A 22260-nucleotide genomic window follows, 5' to 3' on the forward strand; every position below is an offset into this window, starting at 1 on the left:
TTCTCTCATGCCTCGCGTGATAATAATCTTCCTTTATTTGCGTTAGGTACATATACATAAAGATATTTATGAAACAACCACTTCACTTCTTGTTTCTTAGTTTTTTCACTCCGTAACTTTGTTTTGCAATAAAAAAACAGAACAAACTATAGCAGTGAGTATTATTCACTCACACCAAAGGTTCTTCACTACTTCACAGCTCATTTAAGGTATTATTACCACGTGACCTGAGTGTGTGACATCTCTCTATTTCAGAGAATTCTGGATGTCAATCACGAAACGGTACTTGACGTCCTTCTTCACCACTCTTTCAAGAGCTTCGTTTATCTTTTGAATTGGAATCACCTCTATGTTTGGATAAATCTTATGAGCTGCGCAGAAATCTAACATTTCCTGAGTTATTTTCGTACCTCCTGTTAAACTTCCCGCGAGCATTCTCATTCCTGTCCAAAACAACATCTTTTGGTTTCAGCATCTAAAAGAGTGTGTAACAAAAATGGACTTTTTCGGGAAAACATACCAAGATTGAGATTGGCAGGACTGATTTTAATTTCACTTGGGAAACCAACCAGGACATAGGTTCCAGCAATCTTCAAGAGAGACATGTAAGGATCAAACGCGTGATCACCAGATGCTGTATCAACGATAAAGTCTAGAGATTTCTCTAGCCCCTGCAAGTAAATAATCAAAGTTAAGTGTTTGGTTCCATTCCTAATGATCACAAGAATTTATTTGAAAAAACTTATCTTTCTACCTTCATCTGGTCATGGTCAGACGAGATAACGAAATTGGTAGCTCCCAGCAAATTCAAAGCTTCTTCCTTCTTGGAAATGCTGGTGCTAAAAACCGTCACATTGAGTCCAAAAGCCTTGCCAAACTTAACTGCCATGTGCCCAAGACCACCTAGCCCGATCACCCCAAGAGATTTACCAGGTTGATTCATATGGTGACGCATCATAGGCGCATAAACCGTGATTCCAGCACAGAGTAATGGTGCAGCTGACTCCAGGGGATAGTCTACAGGTATCTTGTAACAGTACCTGTTGTATTCAATATATCAAACACAAGCAAACTAGAACTGAGAAATCATTTGCTTCCTACTAACTCATAAGGCATTCATTCACAAGTTTCAAAAATATGAAATGGCAAGAGAAGAAGCTGATCATAACCTCTCATGAACAACAATGTGACTGGAGTAGCCTCCTTTAGTAACAGAGCCATCATGATCAATACCATTGAAAGTAAAAACTTGCCCTTTAGCACAACTAACTTCCTGTCCTTCGTTACAATACTCACACTCCCTGCAGGAGTTAACATAGGTTCCAACACCAACATGGTCTCCAACTTTGAACCCATGAACATTAGACCCAACCTTAGTCACTATCCCAGCAATCTCATGCCTTGCAAAAGAATAAAAAAAAACTAAATGAATATCATCAATTCAACTAAGTAAGATACAATAAATGATCTAAAAAAAGTTTGGATTTTTAAAACACACCCAGGAACCAAAGGGTACTTAGAGTCTCCATGTTTGTTCCTAGTCCATATAACATCAGCGTAACACACACCACAATGTGTGATTTTGAGTGAAACATCTTCATTAGTAACAGACCTGGATCATACACAGTGTGTGTCAAATAAAAAAAAATAAAAAAAAAAATTGCTTGAAATGAGTGAAAAAAAAGGATCATAACTAAATCATGAATCTCACCTGCGAGTGATTGTGTGAGGAGAAAGAAGACCAGATGGATCTCTTGCAGCCCAACACATACACTCGTTTTCCCCACTCTCTGAAGAACTCATATGGTAATTTCTCAATTCTTTCTATTATTTTTACCTATAAATAAATCAAGGATCGTCTATAATCTTAAAAAAAACACAAACAAATAAAGAAACAAAACTGCAAAGACGAATTCATTTAGCGTTGAGAGAGTGTGCATACCCAGGATCAGGAAAGAGCTGGCGTCTTCTTCTTTGCTGGCTTCCTAGAAAAAGTTAATCAAAAGACAGGTAAGTGATTCGTGTTGACCTGTCAATTATACATCTGGTCATATAATATTGGGTGGTTTTTTATTGTCTCACTTACAAACAAAGAAGCCCATTTATGGCCCAACAAAGACCCATTTTTATATGTCCACGACTTGAATTTGATATTGGTTTTTGAATCGGGTTTCTCAAACCACCGGTTCGGTTCTTCCTGATTGGGGACCCCAACTACTCTTTACATCTGACGGTTCACATTAAACGCATCTCGTTTCGAGCAAACGCCACCGAATACGAATTAGAGCAAAGCAAACGCCACCGAATCAGAAGAGAACCCAATAAAAACAAACAGCCAAAGATCATCTCTAGCAGAGAGGCCAAGAACCATCCATGGCGGATCAAAATCGAAGACCTTTATCATCAGGTAAATGAACTATCAGATCTTATCATGAGTTATGCGTTTTCTTTAATTCAAAATTATGTTTATCATTATTCATTAATTTCCTTAGTTATTATTACAATCAAATTAGGCGTCTATTAATTATTACATCGTTTTCATCTGAAGTTTCTCTAAAGAAAACAATAGCAAAACGCCGGTTGATTAGTCTACTTTTTTAATTTTCTTTGCTCTGTCTGTATTTGGGGGGTTACAAGAGGAGAAGACTGTGAAGTCGCCTAATGTGTTAGAACGGGTCAAAGAAGAAATGCAAGCAATGGGTCATCATGATGAAAAGTCCAAGAGTCATCATCACCATCACAAAGAGACTCATGGAACAAGTGACGACATTGACCAGAACACACCAGTTGATGATGTGAAAGCACCTGGTTTCTTTCAACGCGTTAAAGAAGAGATCGAAGCCATCTTTAACGCTGTTACTCCCAAGCGTTCTTCTAAGAAGTGAGGGAAAAAAAACTGAGTCAACTCAACATCGTATCGTAATGTTTGTAACTCTAATGTTAGTAGTTTTTTTAGTAGGAGTCTTTTTAACACATATCTGAATTATGTGTGGGGGGAGTCTTTCAAAAAGTTTAGTGAGTCTTGGAATTTATCAATAATGAAATTTACACTTGCAAATGTCACAACCCAGAGGTTAATATATGTGATCTAGTATTGAGATTGGTTATTCCTGATTGTATTTTTCCGGTTTGGGTTAAACCGTGTTTCTTGATTGTTGTAACTTTGTTCAGATTAAGGTGGTGGTGAACCAAGTTTATAGACTCTCTCGGTCTCGGATATTGCCGGTGCAGATCTTGTCTAGATGTATACATTTACATTCCAAATATATCTGAACTCGTAAAAATCCTCTTGTGTCTCATATCTTTTTTCATGTTTTGTCGATTTCTCGGTTTTATTGATTCGTATGTACTCGTGAGTGTTTTCTTTAGAACCATGATTAGACAATTGAATTTAAGAGCAAAACAAATATCTACACAAAAGACTGTTTCTTGACAACTATGCTGTTGGAGTCAATATACATAAATATCATTCAGCTTATTTTTCTCTTTCTTTGTAACATTCGTTGTTTGTTGTGAAGAGAAGAAATAAAAAGAAATAGTCTTAACGATTGGTAAATAGTACACCAAACGAAAACAACTCTTTTTGTTTTTATGAGAGTTGTCTTGTACGTACGTACCCTCATGAATGTGTTGTGCCTAACTTTTTCCCCATGATTTTGGAAATTGAACTACTCCAATAAGGAGATTACAATCGTCACACACTATATGCCATTTATGGGTTTTCATTCTTCTTTTGACACCTCCTAACTTTGATATTTTACAATCCTCTATTAGTCACAAAGAATTGTGGGATATACATAATATAGCTTCAAGATATATATTTATTATATATACTAATATAAATCAGTTTTAGTTTACTCTATTACAACATTGGAGAATGGAGACTATCAAACTGTAAAAACCATAAGATCTGATTCTAACGTGTTTACTCGATAACGTGTACGATATTAAAAATATTAGTTTGATTTTTCGCATAAATACGGCGGGACCAACTAATTATACGATTACTATACTAGATTCTTATATGTCCTATTACTACTAGAAAAAAAAAGAATGTACGTAATAGCATACGACACTTGTTTTTGTATATCATCATCCGGTGGATATTAAATTTTAAACATTTATTAATAGGCAAAATATTAAGATTGTGAGTTTTATAAACTATAAACACTAACAATCAAAAATAAATTATTTTCTAATAAAAAGTCTTCGAAAGTTCATTACTATATATTTGTCGCAATGAAACCCGACAGGCCCATATGAAAATTAATAATTTCAAAAACGTATACAATAATACAACTAAATACTACTAGTATACTAGTAGTAAATAAATCACATACTTACAATTTTAGAACTTATAATAATACGCCGAAATTGCATTTAATAATTAAAATGAATGGAAATTTTTTGGGCGCAATTGATATTGATTGCTTTTCTCCAAGGCGTGTTTGGGTTGCACGTTAACAGGACCACCACGTTGATTAGTATTTTAAATAGACCGGTTTAAATTCCGTTGTGGGACTCCTCTCTTTGTTAATGTACTTAGCTAGCTATTACCTCCCTCCACGTTTCCATTCTCTGCCGTCCGATTAATTTGGGATGATCGGAAATGATTCCGGTTGAAAAGTCATAGAAATCAACGGGTGCCATGAGCTGTTGGCTGAATTGATCAGTAGCGAGGACTTTGACGAAGACATTACAACGGGCTAGTCCAAATCATGTGTGTGCATTTTTTTCCACAAAATATATAGAGTAAGTTTTGGTTTCAATCTAATTTGATGTGTACCAATTCTCGTTTTCTAGTGGACGGTTTCTCTGAAATTTACTATATAAAATTTAAAACTTGAAAAGGATGACATTTATTTTGACAAAAAAAAAAAAAAAAAAAAAGAAAAGGATGACATTTATAGGATGGGGACCTAGCAGTAACTAAGTGAGTCCATAAAAGTCAGTGAAAATAGTTAAAAAGGTGGTCAATATCGTGTGCAGAGGAAAAGCAAAGAAAAAAAAAAAAAGAGTACAAAAAATTCGGAAAAAGGTCTATTAGAATCATGGACGTGGACCGATCCCATGTGATTATCCTTCGAACTAAAGTAAACTTGAAAGCTTTTTCTGAATGACAAGAAATAAAACAATGCCTTAATTATTTCACGTTGACGTTATTATACAAATGAAAATCCTAACACATAACAAAAAGAAAAAATAACCAAGTAAAAAAAAATTTATAACGTCGTAAATACCACCATCTTTTAATGTTTTACAATTCCTTTAGTATTAAAATAAAAAAATGAAAGAACACTAGTACTACTACTACAAATTAGCTTGCTAACGAGAAAATAATTCAGTCCGAAATTTGATTTGGCTAGTGACAGTCTTTTTACTATTTAGTATTTACTAACACTCATTATGTCGACAAATATGCTTTATTGAAAGTCAACACCAAACAACATTTCATGACGTCTATCTATCTCCAAAAACTCTAATCCGATCCACCTATATATCTCTAATTGAAAAATTAAATATATAGACATAGGGACCAAATATATATAATCAATACATATGAAACGTGTCACTGCACAATTTCTGCCGTATAAAAATATCTCTGGTTGGTTAGAAGAAGAATGTAACATCTACGTTGTTATTTAATTCATGTAAGAAAATTAAATACTCTCACAGATCTGTATGGTGAATTGGAGGTCATGTGTGTCACTCGTGTTATATATTGATACTTCCACTATACGAATTTATCACGTATCGATAGATGTATATAGAGATCTTACCCGATTAGTGAACAAAATGTGTCGTGAATCATTTATTCTCTTATCACTAACTAACTGCATTATCTCCCCCTTCACGGAAGAAGTTTCCTTTCTATAATGTGCACATCTCATGTTCTTATGAGTCTAACCAAAACCAACCCAACTCTCTCTCTCTCTCTCTCTCTCTCTCAGAACTTGTTTCTATAAACCCGTTTCTTCCTCTATTGTTTACCTAATTAAGTATTTATATGTTTTTCCCCTAATTTTGTTTAGATATACTTATAAGTATAAAAAACTATAGTAAAATTTGTTAAGAAACTACAGCAGCATAAAAATCAATTTAATTAAATCTAATCGTAACTCAAATATTGATCATCACCTTTTTTTTGTTTATACACTTTAAAGATATTTTTTTTTTTTAAATAAAATACTTCTAGAAGCTTTTTCAATAATCTGATTTATTTTGAGTTTTAATATAATGATAATGATAAGAAATCCTGATTTAAATTTATACTGTACTTACTATTATAGAAATGGAGTTGATTTAATTGATGGTGGTAACGAGAAAAAAGAAACGGTGAGGATTGGTTAAACGACTCCCTGAAAAAAAATTTGCATCGTCGGAGAAAGATGAAAAAAGGTTTTGAGAACGTCATCACCATGGCACCACACCATCTCTCTCCTTCTAAGTATTTTTCTTTTTCTCTTTTGAGTATATCTCCCCTAATAAGTCTATGAATCAGGAGGTACCTTTTCTTTTGAGCAAATGAGATCATCATAGACCTACGAATACGAGTTTTTTTTTTTCTTTTCTTTTTTGTCGGGACAAAACAAGAACTTTTTTTGTTTGTTTTTCTCCTCTTAAGAAAGTGATATGTAGAAAAAACGTCTTTCTAGTTTGTAGACTTTATTAACCAAATACTCCCAAGATTATTGTACACTTTGTTTACTTTTATTTTTACTATAATAGTCCTTATTTCAGTGAACATTTCACCAAAAGACATGCTATTTTTTTTTTTGTAAATAGGAATTTTATTTTTGAAATTCTTTTCTTTTTTAAAATAACAGCTTATGAATGAGGGTAAATTAGACTTTAGTTTAGATTTCCTTTTGAGTAAAAATTTAATACTATATATAAAACAACATTATTCTGTTGAATAACATTTTAAAAATTGGAAGGAATATAACTTATACTAAATACATTAAAAAAATATGCAAGATATTCTAGAAAGTAGAGTCACTCTTTGTATTTGAGGAAAATAACAAAATTTTGAACAGTCAGTCACGCCTTCTATATATATATATATATAAAATCTTTTTTTGTTTAAAATTAAGTCAAGAAGATGATAATTACTACTATATAAAATCTGAAATCAATCTATAAAAACGCGGTTTAATTAAAATTTTTGTTTTTATTCCTAGCAATAATAATTACAGCTGGCTCATTTGTAAAAATACCATAATTATAAAAAATTCTTCAAAGATTTTGTTCTTGATTGTTTTTCTTTACTTGCATAGAGGCTCTAATCTATCACAAAGTTAAAAACTCTCTTTTTTTTGGTAAATGGCATACGTATATTTGATAATAACGTATCTACCAATTAGACTATTTTATTATACAATTAAATTGAATATAATTTTGTTACATTAATTAGATTATAGTTGAAGAGAGAGAGAGAGAAAGAGAAGACGTAGAAGAAGAAGAAGAAGAAGGAAGAAAGAAGCAGACCCCGAAAGTGCCTGCCTGCACTGGTTTCAGATTTGCAGTCCTTTGAATACCCAAAAAAAAGTGTGAAAATTTGGAACTTTAAAACAAATCTCTAAAACCCTTTTCTCAAATTTTTTTTTTTGGGGTTTCTCCTGAGAAAACAAGAGAAGAAAAAGACAGCAGACAGAGAGAGAGAGAGAGAAGAAAAAAGCTGCATTTTTTTAAATTTTGGGTGTGTGTGTTCTTGGCCCTTCTTTGATCTAAAGTTCTTAAACCATTGCCGACAAATTGAAGGAGAATCATATTTAGCTGCTGTAGTAGGGGAATGGGTTTAATGTTAACTTTGTCATGTGGTGTTATGGTGTGAGATTCCTGGTTTGTCTCCTTATTCTCTACTTGTCCGACAAATCTTCCTCTTTTTACCTGTCTTAAAATCTTCTTCATCTCTTCGTTCTGTGGGTTTTCTCATTGTGCTTGGCTTCTTCATCGGTTCTGGGATCTTGTCTCACCTTTTTTTTTTAGTTGTTTTTTTTTACAGCTGTCAAAACTGCGTTTGCGTGTTCTTCATCACCTCCTCCTGCTTAGTCCTCCTTATCTAATCTGAATATAAGAATCAATTTTGAGATTTCAAGTAGTCTTCGTTTTTTTTTTTGGTTTCTTGTGATTAAGAAGGCAAATGTATTTGGAAATCATTTGTGTTTGGTGATTTTTTTTTTTCTCCTCCTCCTCCTCCTCCTCTATGGGTTTTATAAATTCATCATCTTTGATAGATTTGCAATTTAGAAATTTTTTATCGATTCTGAAATAGATTGATTTTATTCAGATTCGACTCTGTTGACCAATTTTGAGTTTTTTTTTTTTTTTTTTTTTTTTTTGTTTTCAATAAAATTTCGTTTTGAGTATGTATGTGAAGAGCTTCCTACTTTTCCGTTTATAGTCTTCTTCTTGTAGGAACTTCACGTTTTGCGTGTTTGGGTTGTTTCAGTCTTCTTCTCTGTCATTTTTTTTTTAATTACGTCTAAGATAAAGATCAAAACTTTGGAAATTTCTAACAATGGGTCTGGTTCATCTATGTACAGGGTTAATTCACTAGGACTATGACACCTGAAGGACTTATCTGATTCTTGAGGGACTAGAGTGCTGGTTCTTGTTGTTGAAAGGATCATATTTGGATTCTTGTTTCTCTTGAGTATATAAAAAAAAGAAAAGTCTTGAGGCAATGGCTCGAGGTAGAATAAGATCGAAGCTGGGACTAAGCCATCTTTATACATTTGGATGTCTTAGGCCTAGTACGCTTGAAGGTCAAGACTCTCAACCAATCCAAGGTCCAGGATTTAGCAGGACTGTGTTCTGTAATCAGCCTCATATGCACAAGAAGAAGCCTTTGAGATATCGTTCTAATTATGTCTCTACCACTAGGTACAATCTCATCACTTTCTTCCCCAAGTCCTTGTACGAGCAGTTCCACCGTGCTGCAAATCTCTACTTCTTGGTAGCTGCGATTCTCTCCGTGTTTCCTCTCTCACCGTTCAACAAATGGAGCATGATTGCTCCTTTGGTCTTTGTCGTTGGGCTTAGTATGTTAAAAGAGGCTCTAGAAGATTGGCGTAGGTTTATGCAAGATGTGAAGATCAATGCCCGTAAAACTTGTGTTCATAAAAGCGACGGTGTGTTTCGTCAGAGGAAGTGGAAGAAGGTTAGCGTTGGGGATATTGTGAAAGTGGAGAAGGACGAATTCTTCCCTGCTGATTTGCTTCTTTTGTCTTCAAGTTACGATGATGGGATTTGCTACGTTGAGACTATGAACTTGGATGGTGAAACAAACTTGAAAGTGAAGAGATCCTTGGATTTGTCAGTGCCACTAGATGATGATGAGTCTTTCAAGAACTTCATGGCGACGGTAAGATGTGAAGATCCAAACCCGAATCTCTATACCTTTGTTGGCAATCTAGAGTATGAGCGGCAAACATTTCCTCTGGATCCAAGTCAAATTCTCTTAAGAGACTCAAAGCTTAGGAATACAACCTACGTTTATGGAGTTGTGGTATTTACTGGTTTTGATACCAAAGTTATGCAGAATTCAACAAAATCGCCTTCCAAGAGAAGCAGAATCGAAAGAACAATGGACTACATCATCTACACACTTCTTGTCCTACTTATTTTAATCTCTTGCATCAGCTCATCAGGATTTGCTTGGGAGACAGAGTTTCACATGCCAAAAATGTGGTACTTACGACCTGCCGAGCCTATAGATTTTACAAATCCGACCAATCCAATCTACGCTGGGGTTGTCCATCTCATCACTGCTCTATTGCTTTACGGCTATTTGATTCCAATCTCTCTTTATGTTTCCATCGAGGTTGTCAAAGTCTGGCAAGCAAGTTTCATCAACCAAGATTTACACATGTATGATGATGAGAGTGGAGTCCCTGCACAAGCGCGAACTTCGAACCTAAACGAAGAGCTTGGTCAGGTTCATACTATCCTCTCCGACAAAACAGGAACTTTGACATGTAATCAGATGGATTTCTTGAAATGCTCCATTGCTGGCACTTCTTATGGTGTGCGTTCTAGCGAAGTAGAGCTTGCTGCTGCAAAGCAGATGGCTGTTGATCTTGAAGAGCACGGAGAGATATCGAGTACTCCTCAGTCTCAGACTAAAGTGTATGGTACATGGGACAGTAGCCGTACACAAGAAATCGAGGTGGAAGGTTGCACAAATGAGGGAGGGGACAATAACTATAATAATCGTAGAGCTCCTATAAAGGGATTTGGGTTTGAGGATATCAGACTTATGAATGGTAATTGGTTGAGGGAATCACAACCAAATGACATTCTGCAGTTCTTCCGCATATTAGCTATTTGTCACACTGCTATTCCCGAGCTGAACGAGGAGACTGGTAAGTACACCTACGAAGCAGAGTCACCTGATGAGGCTTCTTTTCTTGCTGCTGCTAGAGAGTTTGGTTTTGAGTTCTTCAAGAGAACCCAGTCAAGCGTTGTTATCCGCGAAAGGTTCTCTGGTTCAGGGCAAATAATCGAAAGGTGAGAATAGTCAAGATGCTTTATGTCTAGCCCTCTAATTATCAGTTTAGCTCTTTTTTTTTTTTTTTTTATGTGGGCGTCCTGACTAAGTACAAGAAACATTGCAGGGAGTATAAAGTTCTGAATTTGTTGGAATTTACGAGCAAAAGAAAGCGAATGACAGTAATTGTACGAGATGAGGAAGGGCAGATTCTTCTACTATGCAAAGGAGCTGACAGGTTAGCAAGCATCTAACAAGCAATTTGTCACATTGATTTTATCAAGAAGGGTATATACAGTCAACGTTTACTGATATCAACTAATTTTTCCTTAACTTTACAGCATCATCTTTGAGCGGTTGGCAAAGAATGGGAAGACATACTTGGGACCTACCACAAGGCATTTGACTGAATATGGAGAAGCCGGGCTCCGTACACTCGCACTTGCTTACAGAAAGCTTGATGAGGATGAATATGCAGCTTGGAACTCTGAGTTTCTTAAGGCCAAAACTTCAATAGGATCTGATAGAGAGGAGCTGCTTGAGACGGGAGCGGATATGATTGAAAAAGAACTTATTCTTATTGGTGCTACTGCTGTAGAGGACAAACTCCAGAAAGGGGTATGTATCATTGCACAGACACTAGCGCCATATTTTTATCTTGCTTATGTAAATTGAGTTCCTTTTTTTCTCATATGAAACAGGTGCCCCAATGCATAGATAAACTTGCTCAAGCTGGGCTCAAGTTATGGGTATTAACTGGGGACAAAATGGAAACAGCAATCAATATTGGGTTAGAATCTCTGATTTACTGAGTAAAAGCTAGAAAATGGATCTGTAAGCTGCTTTTATCTAGTGACTTTTATGAACAAATTACTTCTTTTGAACTGCAGATTCGCATGTAGTTTACTTCGACAAGGCATGAGACAAATCTGCATAACATCCATGAGTTCAGAAGGAGGATCCCAAGATTCAAAAAGGGTATGTCTAATGGAGTTGTATCATGCATATTGCTAAAGCATTAATTGAAAGTTCCTTCAACTACAATTTCGAAACTCACATTTATATATCTGTTGATGTGTCAGGTTGTGAAAGAGAACATTTTGAATCAACTCACTAAAGCTGTACAAATGGTGAAGCTAGAGAAGGATCCGCACGCTGCGTTTGCTTTGATCATTGACGGGAAAACTCTAACTTATGCGTTAGAGGATGATATGAAGTATCAATTCTTGGCTTTGGCAGTGGATTGTGCATCAGTCATTTGCTGTCGTGTGTCCCCCAAGCAGAAAGCTTTGGTATATATATATCTTCTTTCCCTATTCATTTCATAGCATTCCTCCTTGACTAAGCAACTCCTGAACTTCATTCAAAAAGAGAAGGCTTTGGTATATATATATCTTGCTTCCCTATTCATTTCATAGCATTCCTAAAGTATATCTTTTTTGCTTTTTCCCAAATACAAGGTTGTTAGGTTGGTTAAAGAGGGAACTGGAAAAACCACATTGGCAATAGGTGATGGTGCAAATGATGTTGGGATGATTCAAGAAGCTGACATTGGTGTAGGAATTAGTGGGGTTGAAGGAATGCAGGTTCAGTTTTTCCCTCAGCACCATGCATTTTCAAGCCATGTTTTCTGTTTCTTGACTAATAGAAAGTGCATAGAAAATGACTTTTCGCTGATCCTTTTTACTTTTGCAGGCTGTTATGGCTAGTGACTTTTCGATTGCCCAGTTCCGGTTTTTGGAACGATTACTCGTCGTCCATGGACACTGGTGCTACAAAAGAATAGCTCAAATGGTAAAATAAATAGTTCTTGTGACCAATTTTATTACTCATACCTGTTGTTTTGTTTCTAACATTATGTTATTCTACATACAGATCTGCTATTTCTTCTACAAAAACATAGCATTTGGTCTCACTCTCTTCTACTTCGAGGCTTTCACCGGATTCTCCGGGCAATCAGTGTACAATGACTACTACTTGTTGCTCTTCAATGTTGTTCTTACCTCATTGCCAGTGATTGCCCTAGGTGTCTTTGAACAGGATGTATCCTCCGAGATCTGCTTACAGGTACGCTTTATAAATCTTCCTTAAAGAAGTAAATCTTGAAAAGCTATTTCGAATCACTGCTGACTAACAACAAAATCTGTGTTTGTTTCCGCTTGTGCTTTGTGTAGTTCCCAGCTTTATACCAACAAGGCACAAAGAACCTCTTCTTCGATTGGTCAAGAATACTTGGATGGATGTGCAATGGTGTCTATGCATCTCTTGTAATATTCTTCCTCAACATCGGAATTATTTACTCTCAAGCTTTCAGAGACGGTGGACAAACAGCTGACATGGATGCTGTCGGCACAACCATGTTCACTTGCATCATATGGGCAGCCAATGTTCAAATCGCATTAACCATGTCCCATTTCACTTGGATCCAACACGTTTTAATATGGGGAAGCATCGGTATGTGGTATCTCTTTGTGGCGATATACAGCATGACGCCTCCGAGTCTGTCTGGAAACATTTACAGGATTCTTGATGAGGTTCTTGCTCCAGCACCAATCTACTGGATGGCTACATTGTTGGTCACGGTGGCAGCAGTTCTTCCTTACGTTGCTCACATCTCTTTCCAGAGATTCTTGAATCCGCTAGATCATCATATCATACAAGAGATCAAATACTACGGAAGAGATATCGAAGATGCGAGATTGTGGACCAGAGAGCGTACAAAAGCAAGAGAGAAGACAAAGATCGGGTTCACAGCTAGAGTGGATGCAAAAATCAGGCATCTACGGTCGAAACTGAACAAGAAGCAGTCAAATCTCTCTCATTTTTCAGCTCAAGATGCAATGTCACCTAGATCATTGTAGCATGTATAGTGCTCGGCAGGTCCCATTCTCTGATGAATTACTATGTCTTTGGAGACAGGTCTTGAAGCTAATTTTTTTTTGTTTTTGTTGAGAGTTTATTATAATAGAGTGAGAGATCATGTAAAGAGTAGCTCTGATGTTTTTTTTTCTACTTTCGAATTTTCTTTCTTTTGTACACACTTATACTTAGGTTTTGTGTATACCACCACTTAGGACAGAATGCAAAAAAAAATAACAAAGAATCTTACTTTGTGCCTCTTCTGCGCCTCTCTAATCAGTCATTTATATAATTGTTTATACAAAATATGTTGGTGAATCTCTTTTTATTTGAACACTGTCATATTAACATGGCTTTAATAATACCTAAAGTTTTTGTTTGTTTGTTACATTTCTACAAAGAACTACTATAAAAAAATGTTGCTTTTAGTAAATTGGTTTCGTATCCTATCAACCAATTGGCTGTTAGGTAATGAAATCTCCAACTTATATAGCTTGTCTGTTACTTTCTAGTGGGGACTTGAGAGTTTTGAAGTGGTTAGCGAATAAATTAAACTGATTAATTAATAATTATGGGCCGGGTAATACCCAATATGGTGTGAGTACGGCCCAACTACTCCGCAATAATTATTTGTTTTTGCCAAGGGAGAATAATAATTAGCGTATTTGGTTATCCCTTCCCTTTTGGGATATTTTCGCCGCGTGGATTGATTGATAGATATATGTCGACGCTCTTTCGCCGGAAGTCAATCGGAATCCACCGCTGCTTCTTCCTTCTATCCGTTTAATTTTTATTTTTTAGTTGTAGTAATCTTCTACTCCTCAAATCCTCTGTTCCAATCTCGTTTTTTTTTTTTCTTTCTTCTGTCTGGATTCTGGTGGCGGCTAGTAAATCGGATTTTTTTTTGGTGTGTAGTTTAGAAGTAGTTGTAGGTTTTAATCAGCTTTCTGATTTGATGGAGCCTAGAGTCGGAAACAAGTTTCGGCTCGGAAAGAAGATCGGCGGCGGATCATTCGGAGAGATCTATCTTGGTATCGTATTCATCTCTCGTTTTGTGGTTTCCATGACTAGTTACATATAAAACTGTTTTTAAACTTGGATTTGAATGAATTTATAGGTACCAATATCCAGACGAATGAAGAAGTGGCTATTAAACTTGTAAGTACCTTTGTATCACAAAAGTTATACCAATTTTTTCCAGTGTTTAATTGAAGTACATAGATCATTCAAGTACACAGAGAACCTAGTTTGGTAATGTGAATGTCTTTTATTATTACGTTTTGGTACATACTGTATGATATTTCTTCATTAAATAAAAGATTAAATTTTTCTCGGTAAGTGGAGAGAAGAAAAGCTGTGATTTTGGTGGCATATGTGTTGTTTACAGAGTCTTCTTCTATTGTTTTGGTCTTTCTTAGGTTGTAGCTTCTCCTTTTACATGTTAGAATCTATTTTATTTCTTGGTTTAGACGAAAAAGGAATTGAAGATGTTTATCTTTGGTTATACAAATCTGTAACTAGTTACTGCATTTTGTATTCTGGTCATGCAATTGTGTTTTTAGCGATTTTGTTGACTTTTTCCTTTACTTAATCTTGATTTCATTCAGTACCTTGTAGTTTCAGTTCAATGCTTTTTGTTGTTTAAATCTGAGTTCAACCTGACTTTTCGTAAGAACAGAGAGCTATTATTGATTCTTTAGAATTAATGCTGAATCAATTCTTAGAGTCCACGACAAAACTACCTGCAACTGGTGGGCCCCAACCTTATTGAAAATTTTGAGAATTTTGTTGTGGCCTACTAAATGGAGAATTATGAGGCTGACAGCTATACATATTACTGTACTGAACATTGGCTGTTGCTTTTTCTGTTACCTGTTTGCACTGGTTCTCACTGTCAAGCATGCTAAATCAATTCCTCATGTTTGTTTTCGTATTTCATTCTTCTTCTGAAAATGTGACTGATTCATCTTAGTTTGGCTGCTGTGTTTGCTGTAAATATGTTCTGACGGCATCTTTTTTTCTTCTTTCAGGAAAGCGTGAAAACTAAGCATCCTCAATTGCTGTATGAATCAAAGTTGTATAAAGTATTACAAGGAGGAAGTAAGAAACTAGTTCTGTACTTGTTTTACATTTATAGTTTATAGTTTATAATTTCCTTTTTCTTATCCAAGATGGGCTGCTTTGCTTTCCTTGATTTTAGCTGGCGTTCCAAACGTTAAATGGTATGGTGTTGAAGGGGACTATAATGTCCTCGTCATAGACTTGTTGGGGCCTAGCCTTGAAGATCTATTCAATTTCTGTAGTAGGAAACTCTCACTAAAGACTGTACTAATGCTTGCAGATCAAATGGTAGGATCCCGTCTGTAGAATGAAAATAGTTTTCTCACGTTGTATAAACCTTTTAGGATATTTTTGTTCCTCTTGTCAGATCAATCGCATTGAGTTTGTCCATCAGAAGTCATTTCTACATCGGGACATCAAGCCTGACAACTTTCTGATGGGTCTTGGGAGGCGCGCAAATCAGGTAGCTGTTGAAAAGGATTTTTTTGTAAGATTTGTTTATTCTCCACAATTATTTGCTCAACGATGTGTTGGCTGAATTCAGGTATATGTCATCGACTTTGGTCTGGCAAAGAAGTATAGAGACTCAAATCATCAACATATTCCTTACAGGTTTGTCATATCCCTATGATTTTCCTTGTCTCTGTCACTTATGTCCTCTCATTATCGGACTTAACATACTGGATGATAAGAATAATGGGTTTGAGCCAGTGCTATGTTGACTTTGCTTTTATCCTTGACTAGCTTGTGTGACTTTTGTCTAACTTAAGATTCTTCTTTATCCTCGATATAGAGTGTGTGTGTTTTAGGGACAATTAATACTTACAATGGACTTTGTATTGTGCTTATCTAAATATTTTCGTCTTTCTCACGTCTTTTTCCTTGTTTGTGTGTTGAACTTTACCCTTTCGAGACCTAAGTTTCCTTGGCTTTGAGTATAATGATTGCTTCTCCTGTGTTGTCATGGGTATAAGTGTTCTAATATTCTGTGTATCACAGGGAAAACAAAAACTTGACTGGAACTGCTAGATACGCTAGCATGAACACTCACCTTGGCATTGGTAATTCCAGTTATTCTAATTTCTAACTTTCTAATTATTTAAAGAACGTAATTCTTGATAATTAATGGTCTATTTAATTGCAGAACAAAGTCGTAGAGATGATTTGGAGTCACTTGGATTTGTTCTCATGTACTTCTTAAAAGGAAGGTATGTATCTCTCTTGCCTTACATGTTGGTATGTTGCTGTTGGTTCTTTATAGGGCGGCCTTTGGCTTACATATCCAATTATATGCAGTCTTCCTTGGCAAGGACTGAAAGCTGGCAATAAGAAGCAAAAGTATGAGAAAATCAGTGAAAAGAAAGTATCGACATCTATTGAGGTAGGATAATAATGTTCCGATGCCTTTGTTGGTGACACACATATGATCTAGTACTGATTTAATATGATTCTTCTTTTAGTCTTTATGCCGAGGTTATCCATCTGAATTTGCATCCTATTTCCATTATTGCCGTTCCCTGAGATTCGACGACAAGCCAGACTATGCCTACCTGAAACGGCTTTTTCGCGACCTGTTTATTCGTGAAGGTTTGGTGCCCTAATCACTTCTGTTAATTAAGGAATATATAACTTGAACCAGAAATTTAACATGTTAAATTGAGTTTGCATCCTATGCTTATATCTTAGGCTTCCAGTTTGATTATGTATTTGATTGGACGATCTTGAAGTATCAGCAATCACAGATTTCTACTCCTCCTCCCCGTCATCATGTAAGAATCGTTTGTTTTTTCTTTTTCTTTCCCCAATGTCGTCTTCCTATTTAAATTCTGCTGAATGCATAGCTTTTTTCCAGGGTCCTGGATTTGGGCCAAGCTCTGGCCTCCCCCCTGCCATTGCTAGTGCTGAGAGGCCATCAGGTAGTTCCATCTATTTCGAGTAGTTTCTTTCCTTATGTTAATTGGCATTTGACTATAATACTCTGTTCCACAGGGACATGGTTTTCACCCATCTGATATGTTCTTTGGTTCCACTGCAGGTGGCGACGAAGCTAGACCTTCTGGCTGGTCATCAGGAATCCCTAGACGAAGTCCTGTACAAATTTTGTCTAGACAAAAAGCACCAGTTTCAAGTGATCCTGCAATATCTAAAGATGTAGTGGTGAGTACATAAAATTGCCTCCATGTTACAGGTTTCCAATTTTTTAGCTCTGTTAATAAACATAAGGTCTGTAAGTCGATGAGACTCAGCAACGGGTTGTATACACAAGGATTGGCAGCTGAGTTCTTGGATTCTTGTTCGTTTTATTAATGGTAGTAATTGAGCTGTTTTTGTTGTGACAGTTATCAAGCTCTAGTTTCCTCCGCGCAACTGGTTCATCAAGACGTGCTGCTGTATCCAGTAGTCGTGAGGCTGCAGTTCTGGGAACTGATTCTGAGCCATCAAACCCTCAAATCTTTGAAGCTGGATCAGGTTCCAACTCAAAGATCCCTATTGGTCGAAGCTCCCCTATCGTCTCATCTGAGATCAACAAGCTGTCATCACCTACAAGGGCAACTACTTCAGTCATGAAGAACTATGAAGCTAATCTTAAAGGGATCGAGAGTCTTCATTTTTAGTTGCTGGGGACGAGTGAAAGATCCTTAAAACCCCGGGACAAGTGTAAATTAAAAAAGACAAAGTAAAACTTCTCTTAGGCCCTCCCCATGTTTTACGTGCATTTGTGTTCACAGGGAGGGAGACTTTACTTGTGCCTGTAAGCACACACTTAAAATAACAAAGATAAAGAAAGACTACGAAGAAGTGATTCCAGATAAAAGACGAAACTCAAAGAGGGAGAGATCAAAGAGTCAAAAGACTTAACATTCTTAGTCCCCATTTGGTTTTTACAGTCTATGTTGTTTTTATTTTTGTTTGGTGCTGCAAAGTTTATATCTTTTGTGCGTCAAAGGGATTTAAAGTGGTAAAGTGTATTCATGATGCTGCAAGAGAAAACATACAAAAGAAGGTTTTTTTCTTATAATATATAAACCTTTTCATGTTCCAGCATATTGAGTGGTTTAAATACATGGCCATTTTTGTTGGTAAAAATAGTGAAAGGAGGAGGTTATAATTGATGTACCGAAGCAATAATTGTACTGTTTTGCTTTGCCTTAAAAAGGACATGAGAGTTGAAGCTTCAGGTATGTCATATGTCAAGTTAAGTCCTGAGATGACATGAGAGCTGCAGGTTACGTCATTCTTGATGTCTACGAGTGAGAAGTATATCGTAAATGCAATTAAGGCCTATATTCGTATTAATCATAGCTTAATGATTCAGCTTGAATCTTTTGTTGATACAACAGTCATCATACGGTGAACAAGAATGAAAACAGACACGATCAATGGGAAACAAGAGAAGAAGATTTGTGATTGGATCACCACAAACCATAGACAGCATTTGAACAAGTCTCTTTGAACCATTTGAAGCTCTTCTTCATAGACCCCTTCACTCTTCCTTCAACACCGTACACATTATAAGCAGCCACTCTCTTCTTTCTCTGAATCTCTGCCTCACACAGACCCTTTAACGCTTTCTTCTTCAACTTATTGCTTCTTTTCGAGTACTTACTGTTGGAATCGTCTCTCACCAGTGTTGTTGGATTCTTGTATGTATTATAAGTTGATGTGCTGTAAGATCTCATCATCACTGGAGGCTGCTGGTTTGTTGGGCTAAGTGCTCCTGCTTCCGAATTTACTCCATTACTGAAGCAGTGGTACTTGATGCTGCTGCTTCTGATCTCTTCTCTGCATGACTTGGATCTGAACATCTTTAACTTTGGAACAAACCTCAAGAAATTGGTTCTGCTTTTAGAAAGAAAAAAAGGAGAGTTGCTTTTGGCTTTTTTCTCCAACCTCTTTCTCTTCTGCCTTTTTGTCTCTTGTGATCTTTGATATATTTATAGAATGGGGGAGATCAAGTATCTTTATTCTTTATTTATCGAAGTTTTCTGCTATATTGGTCTAGATGAGATATGTTTGTATGTTTGTTACGTTAATTTAGTAAATAACATTATTACTAGATTAATTACTAAAGTACCTAGTACAGTTGTATGTTTTATTCATCCTAAGAAAATTTTGTAAGATCTCATGTACTTTGGATTTACACATGGCCGCTGCTTACTTCATAAATTCGAGGGAAGTTTTTATGGGGCTCGTCACCATTTCGATATAAATTACCTAATTCGTGTTACATCTACAGTAAACTTTAAGGGAAGGAACCTAGAAACTCAACAAAAAGTCATATTATAGTTTATGAAATGGAGAGTATCCTATCTTGCAAGTCACGTTAACAAAAGTTATAAATAAAGCCGAAATTTCTTGATTGCCAAAAAGCAAAATCATGTAATGAGTTCTGTTCTCATTTTTGCCAAAAGACTATAAATCTAAGTAGTAGTAGTAGCCTTCAAACAAAGTGTCAAAGCATTGAAAAGGTGCCAAAAAGGGGGTAAAAACAACACTTTCTCGGTAAAGAAACAGAGAAAAATTTTACCCGGCCGCCGCAACAGAAAACAAAACAAAAAAAAGGCTTCAGAGAAGATCAGCAACATTGCTTGGCAACTCCTCAACGACCACATTGTAAAACTTCTGAATATCAGACAACATTCTCTCATCTTCAGTTGTCATGAAATTGATTGCCACTCCTTTCCTTCCAAACCTTCCACTTCTTCCAATACGGTGAAGGTAGTTCTCTGGTTGGGTTGGGAGGTCAAAGTTTATGACCAGAGAAACTTGCTGAACATCGATACCACGTGCAAGGAGGTCAGTGGTTATGAGGACACGGGAAGATCCAGAGCGGAATTCACGCATGATGATGTCTCTTGTGTTTTGGTCCATGTCTCCGTGTGTGGCTGAGACAGTGTGGTCACGGCTTCTCATTTTGTCGGTCAGCCAATCAACCTTACGCCTTGTGTTGACAAAGATGACACTTTGTGTGATTGCCAGAGTCTCGTAGAGATCGCATAGTGTCTCGAGTTTCCACTCTTCCTTGTCTACGTTGACATAAAACTGCTTGATACCTTCAAGGGTCAGCTCATCTCTCTTAACCAGAATCCTGACTGGTTTGTTCATGAACTTCCTTGTGATCTCAAGGGCTTCAGGTGGCATTGTAGCAGAGAAAACACCAACCTGAACCTTGGAAGGAAGAAGCTGGAAGATGTCGTATATCTGAAAAGAGAAATCAAATCAAACTGTAAGAAAAAAGGATCTGATTATATCAGAAAGAAAATGAAATTGTAAACGGGAGAATAATTCAAACCTGATCTTTGAAACCACGAGAGAGCATCTCATCAGCTTCATCGAGAACAAACATTTTGATTGCATCAGCACGGAGGGATTGTCTACGCAACAAGTCAAAGACACGACCAGGTGTTCCAACAACAACATGAACACCAGACTGAAGAACACGTTGATCCTCACGTACACTTGTTCCACCAACACAGGCCTGAGCCTTGACACCAAGGTAGTCACCAAGTGCCCTCATGACCTTTTCGATTTGCTGGGCGAGTTCTCGGGTAGGCGCCAAAACCAGAGCTTGGCACTGAACCAAACTGTAATCGAGCTGCTGCAAAACGCCAGAGCAAAAGGTAGCGGTTTTTCCGGTTCCAGACTGAGCTTGCTGGATCACATCAAGACCCTTGCAGAATGGGATAATTCCTCTCTGCTGAATAGCAGAAGGCTTCTCAAAACCTGTAATAAGGAGACAATTAGAAGAATAAGTCACCACGAAAGAACAAACCAGCATTATCACAAACTACATTACAGAATCACAATGAGTTTGTTTAAGAGTGATATTAACTAAGCTTTGAAACAATCAAAAGGAAAACAAAACTTATTGTGTAGTCAAAGGAAACATCTAACTTACCGTAAGCATAAATACCCCTAAGAAGATCAGTCTTCAAGTCCATAGCATCAAAGCTATCGCAAACTTCGTCATAGTTAGTGTAGAATGTTTCCTCTCCTTCCTCGCCGAGTCTGCAAAGTAGAGTATAACACAACTCAGTTCATTGTATCAATTTTGTTATATAGTGACTGATTCAGATATAACTTACATGGCATTCATCTTAGTATCAAACTGACGAGGATCGTATTGGGTTCCATCAGAGGCCATTCCTGCCATGACTGGTGAAGCATAACAAACAATGCAATCGACATTGTAAGAAACCAAGATTCACCCAAAAACATTCAACTTATATATAATCTCAGATCCCAGAACAAAGAACAGAATCTCAAATAAAGCATACAAAGTTTCAATTTTTTTCTTTCTACGATGTAACAAAAAATTTCAACTTTTTCGTAAAGTCAACTGTATAATCCAACGGAATCAATGTAACAAAATAACTGAATCAAGGTCGCACTAATGATAATAAAACACCTAAATCTTGTATAAAAAAATCGATCTTTTTACGAATCAGCATTGTACAGAATGAAAGCAAAAACAAACACGAATCAAACAAAAAACATCAAACCCTATAATGCTCCTATAAGCACAATGAGAATCCAAACACAAATCATAAGAAAGGGGTTTCAAACAACAAACCTGCTGTTAGTTAAGCAAATTGAAGAGAGAAAGATTGAAAAAAAGACAAGACCAAACTCCTCGGATCTGCGCCGTGGAGTTGAAAGAAGAAACAAACAAAAAATCTGTTAAAGACTGCTCTTTTATAGTTCCACCGTTCCAATAACTTAATACGGTCGTGTCCTCCTTTCTTTAGGTTTACTTTTCAAAGTAGGAATAGGAAAACAACATAAATATCTTCTTCTTTCCCGATTTGCCCTTTAAGCAGAAACTTTTTTTGTTTTTTTAGTTATTA

General features: G+C 36.4%; 6 protein-coding genes across 9 annotated transcripts; 3 read left to right on the top strand and 3 right to left on the bottom strand.

Annotated features, from left to right (window-relative positions):
* Positions 1 to 17: 17 nt before the first annotated feature.
* On the bottom strand, positions 18 to 2075 carry LOC104712874 (putative cinnamyl alcohol dehydrogenase 1). Its single transcript, XM_010429859.2, has 7 exons — positions 1943 to 2075; positions 1712 to 1837; positions 1499 to 1612; positions 1170 to 1400; positions 755 to 1040; positions 521 to 671; positions 18 to 443 (listed from the first exon to the last, which is right to left on the bottom strand). Exons 2-7 carry the CDS (start codon positions 1801 to 1803, stop codon positions 247 to 249), a joined length of 1071 nt encoding a protein of 356 aa, XP_010428161.1. The 5' UTR covers positions 1804 to 1837; positions 1943 to 2075; the 3' UTR covers positions 18 to 246.
* A 172-nt stretch (positions 2076 to 2247) lies between these two features.
* Positions 2248 to 3107, top strand: LOC109126210 (uncharacterized). The gene is made up of 2 exons (XM_019229434.2): positions 2248 to 2407; positions 2638 to 3107. The coding sequence occupies exons 1-2, from the start codon at positions 2374 to 2376 to the stop codon at positions 2883 to 2885; spliced, it is 282 nt and encodes a 93-aa protein (XP_019084979.1). The 5' UTR covers positions 2248 to 2373; the 3' UTR covers positions 2886 to 3107.
* Positions 3108 to 6992: 3885 nt separating this feature from the next.
* Positions 6993 to 13610, top strand: LOC104712875 (putative phospholipid-transporting ATPase 5). Of its 3 annotated transcripts, none has more exons than XM_087464616.1 (11): positions 6993 to 7842; positions 8547 to 10512; positions 10620 to 10730; positions 10834 to 11110; positions 11194 to 11282; positions 11383 to 11470; positions 11575 to 11784; positions 11953 to 12078; positions 12188 to 12286; positions 12368 to 12559; positions 12667 to 13610. In XM_087464616.1, exons 2-11 carry the CDS (start codon positions 8687 to 8689, stop codon positions 13351 to 13353), a joined length of 3705 nt encoding a protein of 1234 aa, XP_087320742.1. In that variant the 5' UTR covers positions 6993 to 7842; positions 8547 to 8686; the 3' UTR covers positions 13354 to 13610. The 3 variants fall into 3 exon arrangements, with proteins under 3 accessions (XP_087320742.1, XP_087320743.1, XP_087320745.1); XM_087464617.1 differs by having other exon boundaries at positions 7150 to 7699; XM_087464619.1 differs by lacking the exon at positions 6993 to 7842 and adding an exon at positions 7938 to 8169.
* Positions 13611 to 13872: 262 nt separating this feature from the next.
* Positions 13873 to 18452, top strand: LOC104712876 (casein kinase 1-like protein 2). 2 transcript variants are annotated; one of them, XM_010429865.3, is made up of 15 exons: positions 13873 to 14157; positions 14267 to 14382; positions 14469 to 14509; positions 15382 to 15451; positions 15552 to 15700; positions 15780 to 15875; positions 15957 to 16024; positions 16412 to 16473; positions 16557 to 16620; positions 16709 to 16793; positions 16873 to 16999; positions 17099 to 17181; positions 17265 to 17328; positions 17448 to 17569; positions 17752 to 18452. In XM_010429865.3, exons 2-15 carry the CDS (start codon positions 14307 to 14309, stop codon positions 18025 to 18027), a joined length of 1383 nt encoding a protein of 460 aa, XP_010428167.2. In that variant the 5' UTR covers positions 13873 to 14157; positions 14267 to 14306; the 3' UTR covers positions 18028 to 18452. The 2 variants fall into 2 exon arrangements, with proteins under 2 accessions (XP_010428167.2, XP_087320746.1); XM_087464620.1 differs by having other exon boundaries at positions 14004 to 14154.
* A 230-nt stretch (positions 18453 to 18682) lies between these two features.
* LOC104712878 (uncharacterized) lies at positions 18683 to 19319 on the bottom strand. Its single transcript, XM_010429867.3, has one exon. The coding sequence runs from the start codon at positions 19216 to 19218 to the stop codon at positions 18826 to 18828; it is 393 nt and encodes a 130-aa protein (XP_010428169.1). The 5' UTR covers positions 19219 to 19319; the 3' UTR covers positions 18683 to 18825.
* Positions 19320 to 19749: 430 nt separating this feature from the next.
* On the bottom strand, positions 19750 to 22200 carry LOC104712879 (eukaryotic initiation factor 4A-3). Its single transcript, XM_010429869.2, has 5 exons — positions 21987 to 22200; positions 21499 to 21568; positions 21312 to 21421; positions 20706 to 21136; positions 19750 to 20614 (listed from the first exon to the last, which is right to left on the bottom strand). Exons 2-5 carry the CDS (start codon positions 21564 to 21566, stop codon positions 19979 to 19981), a joined length of 1245 nt encoding a protein of 414 aa, XP_010428171.1. The 5' UTR covers positions 21567 to 21568; positions 21987 to 22200; the 3' UTR covers positions 19750 to 19978.
* Between the last annotated feature and the right edge of the window lie 60 nt (positions 22201 to 22260).

This window comes from Camelina sativa, chromosome 9, assembly GCF_030686135.1.
Source record: "Camelina sativa cultivar CO46 ecotype springtype chromosome 9, ASM3068613v1".
NCBI classification, from domain to species: Eukaryota; Viridiplantae; Streptophyta; class Magnoliopsida; order Brassicales; family Brassicaceae; genus Camelina; species Camelina sativa.

What these genes read in the sequence shown, in the direction of transcription:
- LOC104712874 (XM_010429859.2), bottom strand. Translation starts at nt 1,803, where the DNA reads ATGAGTTCTTCAGAGAGTGGGGAAAACGAGTGTATGTGTTGGGCTGCA. An exon ending in CTGACCATGACCAGATGAAG is followed by an intron (nt 672 to 754) that starts GTAGAAAGATAA and finishes ATTTACTTGCAG; the next exon opens with GGGCTAGAGAAATCTCTAGA. An exon ending in TCCTGCCAATCTCAATCTTG is followed by an intron (nt 444 to 520) that starts GTATGTTTTCCC and finishes TGTTTTGGACAG; the next exon opens with GAATGAGAATGCTCGCGGGA.
- LOC109126210 (XM_019229434.2), top strand. Translation starts at nt 2,374, where the DNA reads ATGGCGGATCAAAATCGAAGACCTTTATCATCAG. An exon ending in TCGAAGACCTTTATCATCAG is followed by an intron (nt 2,408 to 2,637) that starts GTAAATGAACTA and finishes GGGGGTTACAAG; the next exon opens with AGGAGAAGACTGTGAAGTCG.
- LOC104712875 (XM_087464616.1), top strand. Translation starts at nt 8,687, where the DNA reads ATGGCTCGAGGTAGAATAAGATCGAAGCTGGGACTAAGCCATCTTTAT. An exon ending in GATCCCAAGATTCAAAAAGG is followed by an intron (nt 11,471 to 11,574) that starts GTATGTCTAATG and finishes TTGATGTGTCAG; the next exon opens with GTTGTGAAAGAGAACATTTT. An exon ending in GTGGGGTTGAAGGAATGCAG is followed by an intron (nt 12,079 to 12,187) that starts GTTCAGTTTTTC and finishes TTACTTTTGCAG; the next exon opens with GCTGTTATGGCTAGTGACTT.
- LOC104712876 (XM_010429865.3), top strand. Translation starts at nt 14,307, where the DNA reads ATGGAGCCTAGAGTCGGAAACAAGTTTCGGCTCGGAAAGAAGATCGGC. An exon ending in CATCAACATATTCCTTACAG is followed by an intron (nt 16,025 to 16,411) that starts GTTTGTCATATC and finishes TGTGTATCACAG; the next exon opens with GGAAAACAAAAACTTGACTG. An exon ending in TAGTGCTGAGAGGCCATCAG is followed by an intron (nt 17,329 to 17,447) that starts GTAGTTCCATCT and finishes GTTCCACTGCAG; the next exon opens with GTGGCGACGAAGCTAGACCT.
- LOC104712878 (XM_010429867.3), bottom strand. Translation starts at nt 19,218, where the DNA reads ATGTTCAGATCCAAGTCATGCAGAGAAGAGATCAGAAGCAGCAGCATC.
- LOC104712879 (XM_010429869.2), bottom strand. Translation starts at nt 21,566, where the DNA reads ATGGCAGGAATGGCCTCTGATGGAACCCAATACGATCCTCGTCAGTTT. An exon ending in GATACTAAGATGAATGCCAT is followed by an intron (nt 21,422 to 21,498) that starts GTAAGTTATATC and finishes TCTACTTTGCAG; the next exon opens with ACTCGGCGAGGAAGGAGAGG. An exon ending in CTCGTGGTTTCAAAGATCAG is followed by an intron (nt 20,615 to 20,705) that starts GTTTGAATTATT and finishes TTCTCTTTTCAG; the next exon opens with ATATACGACATCTTCCAGCT.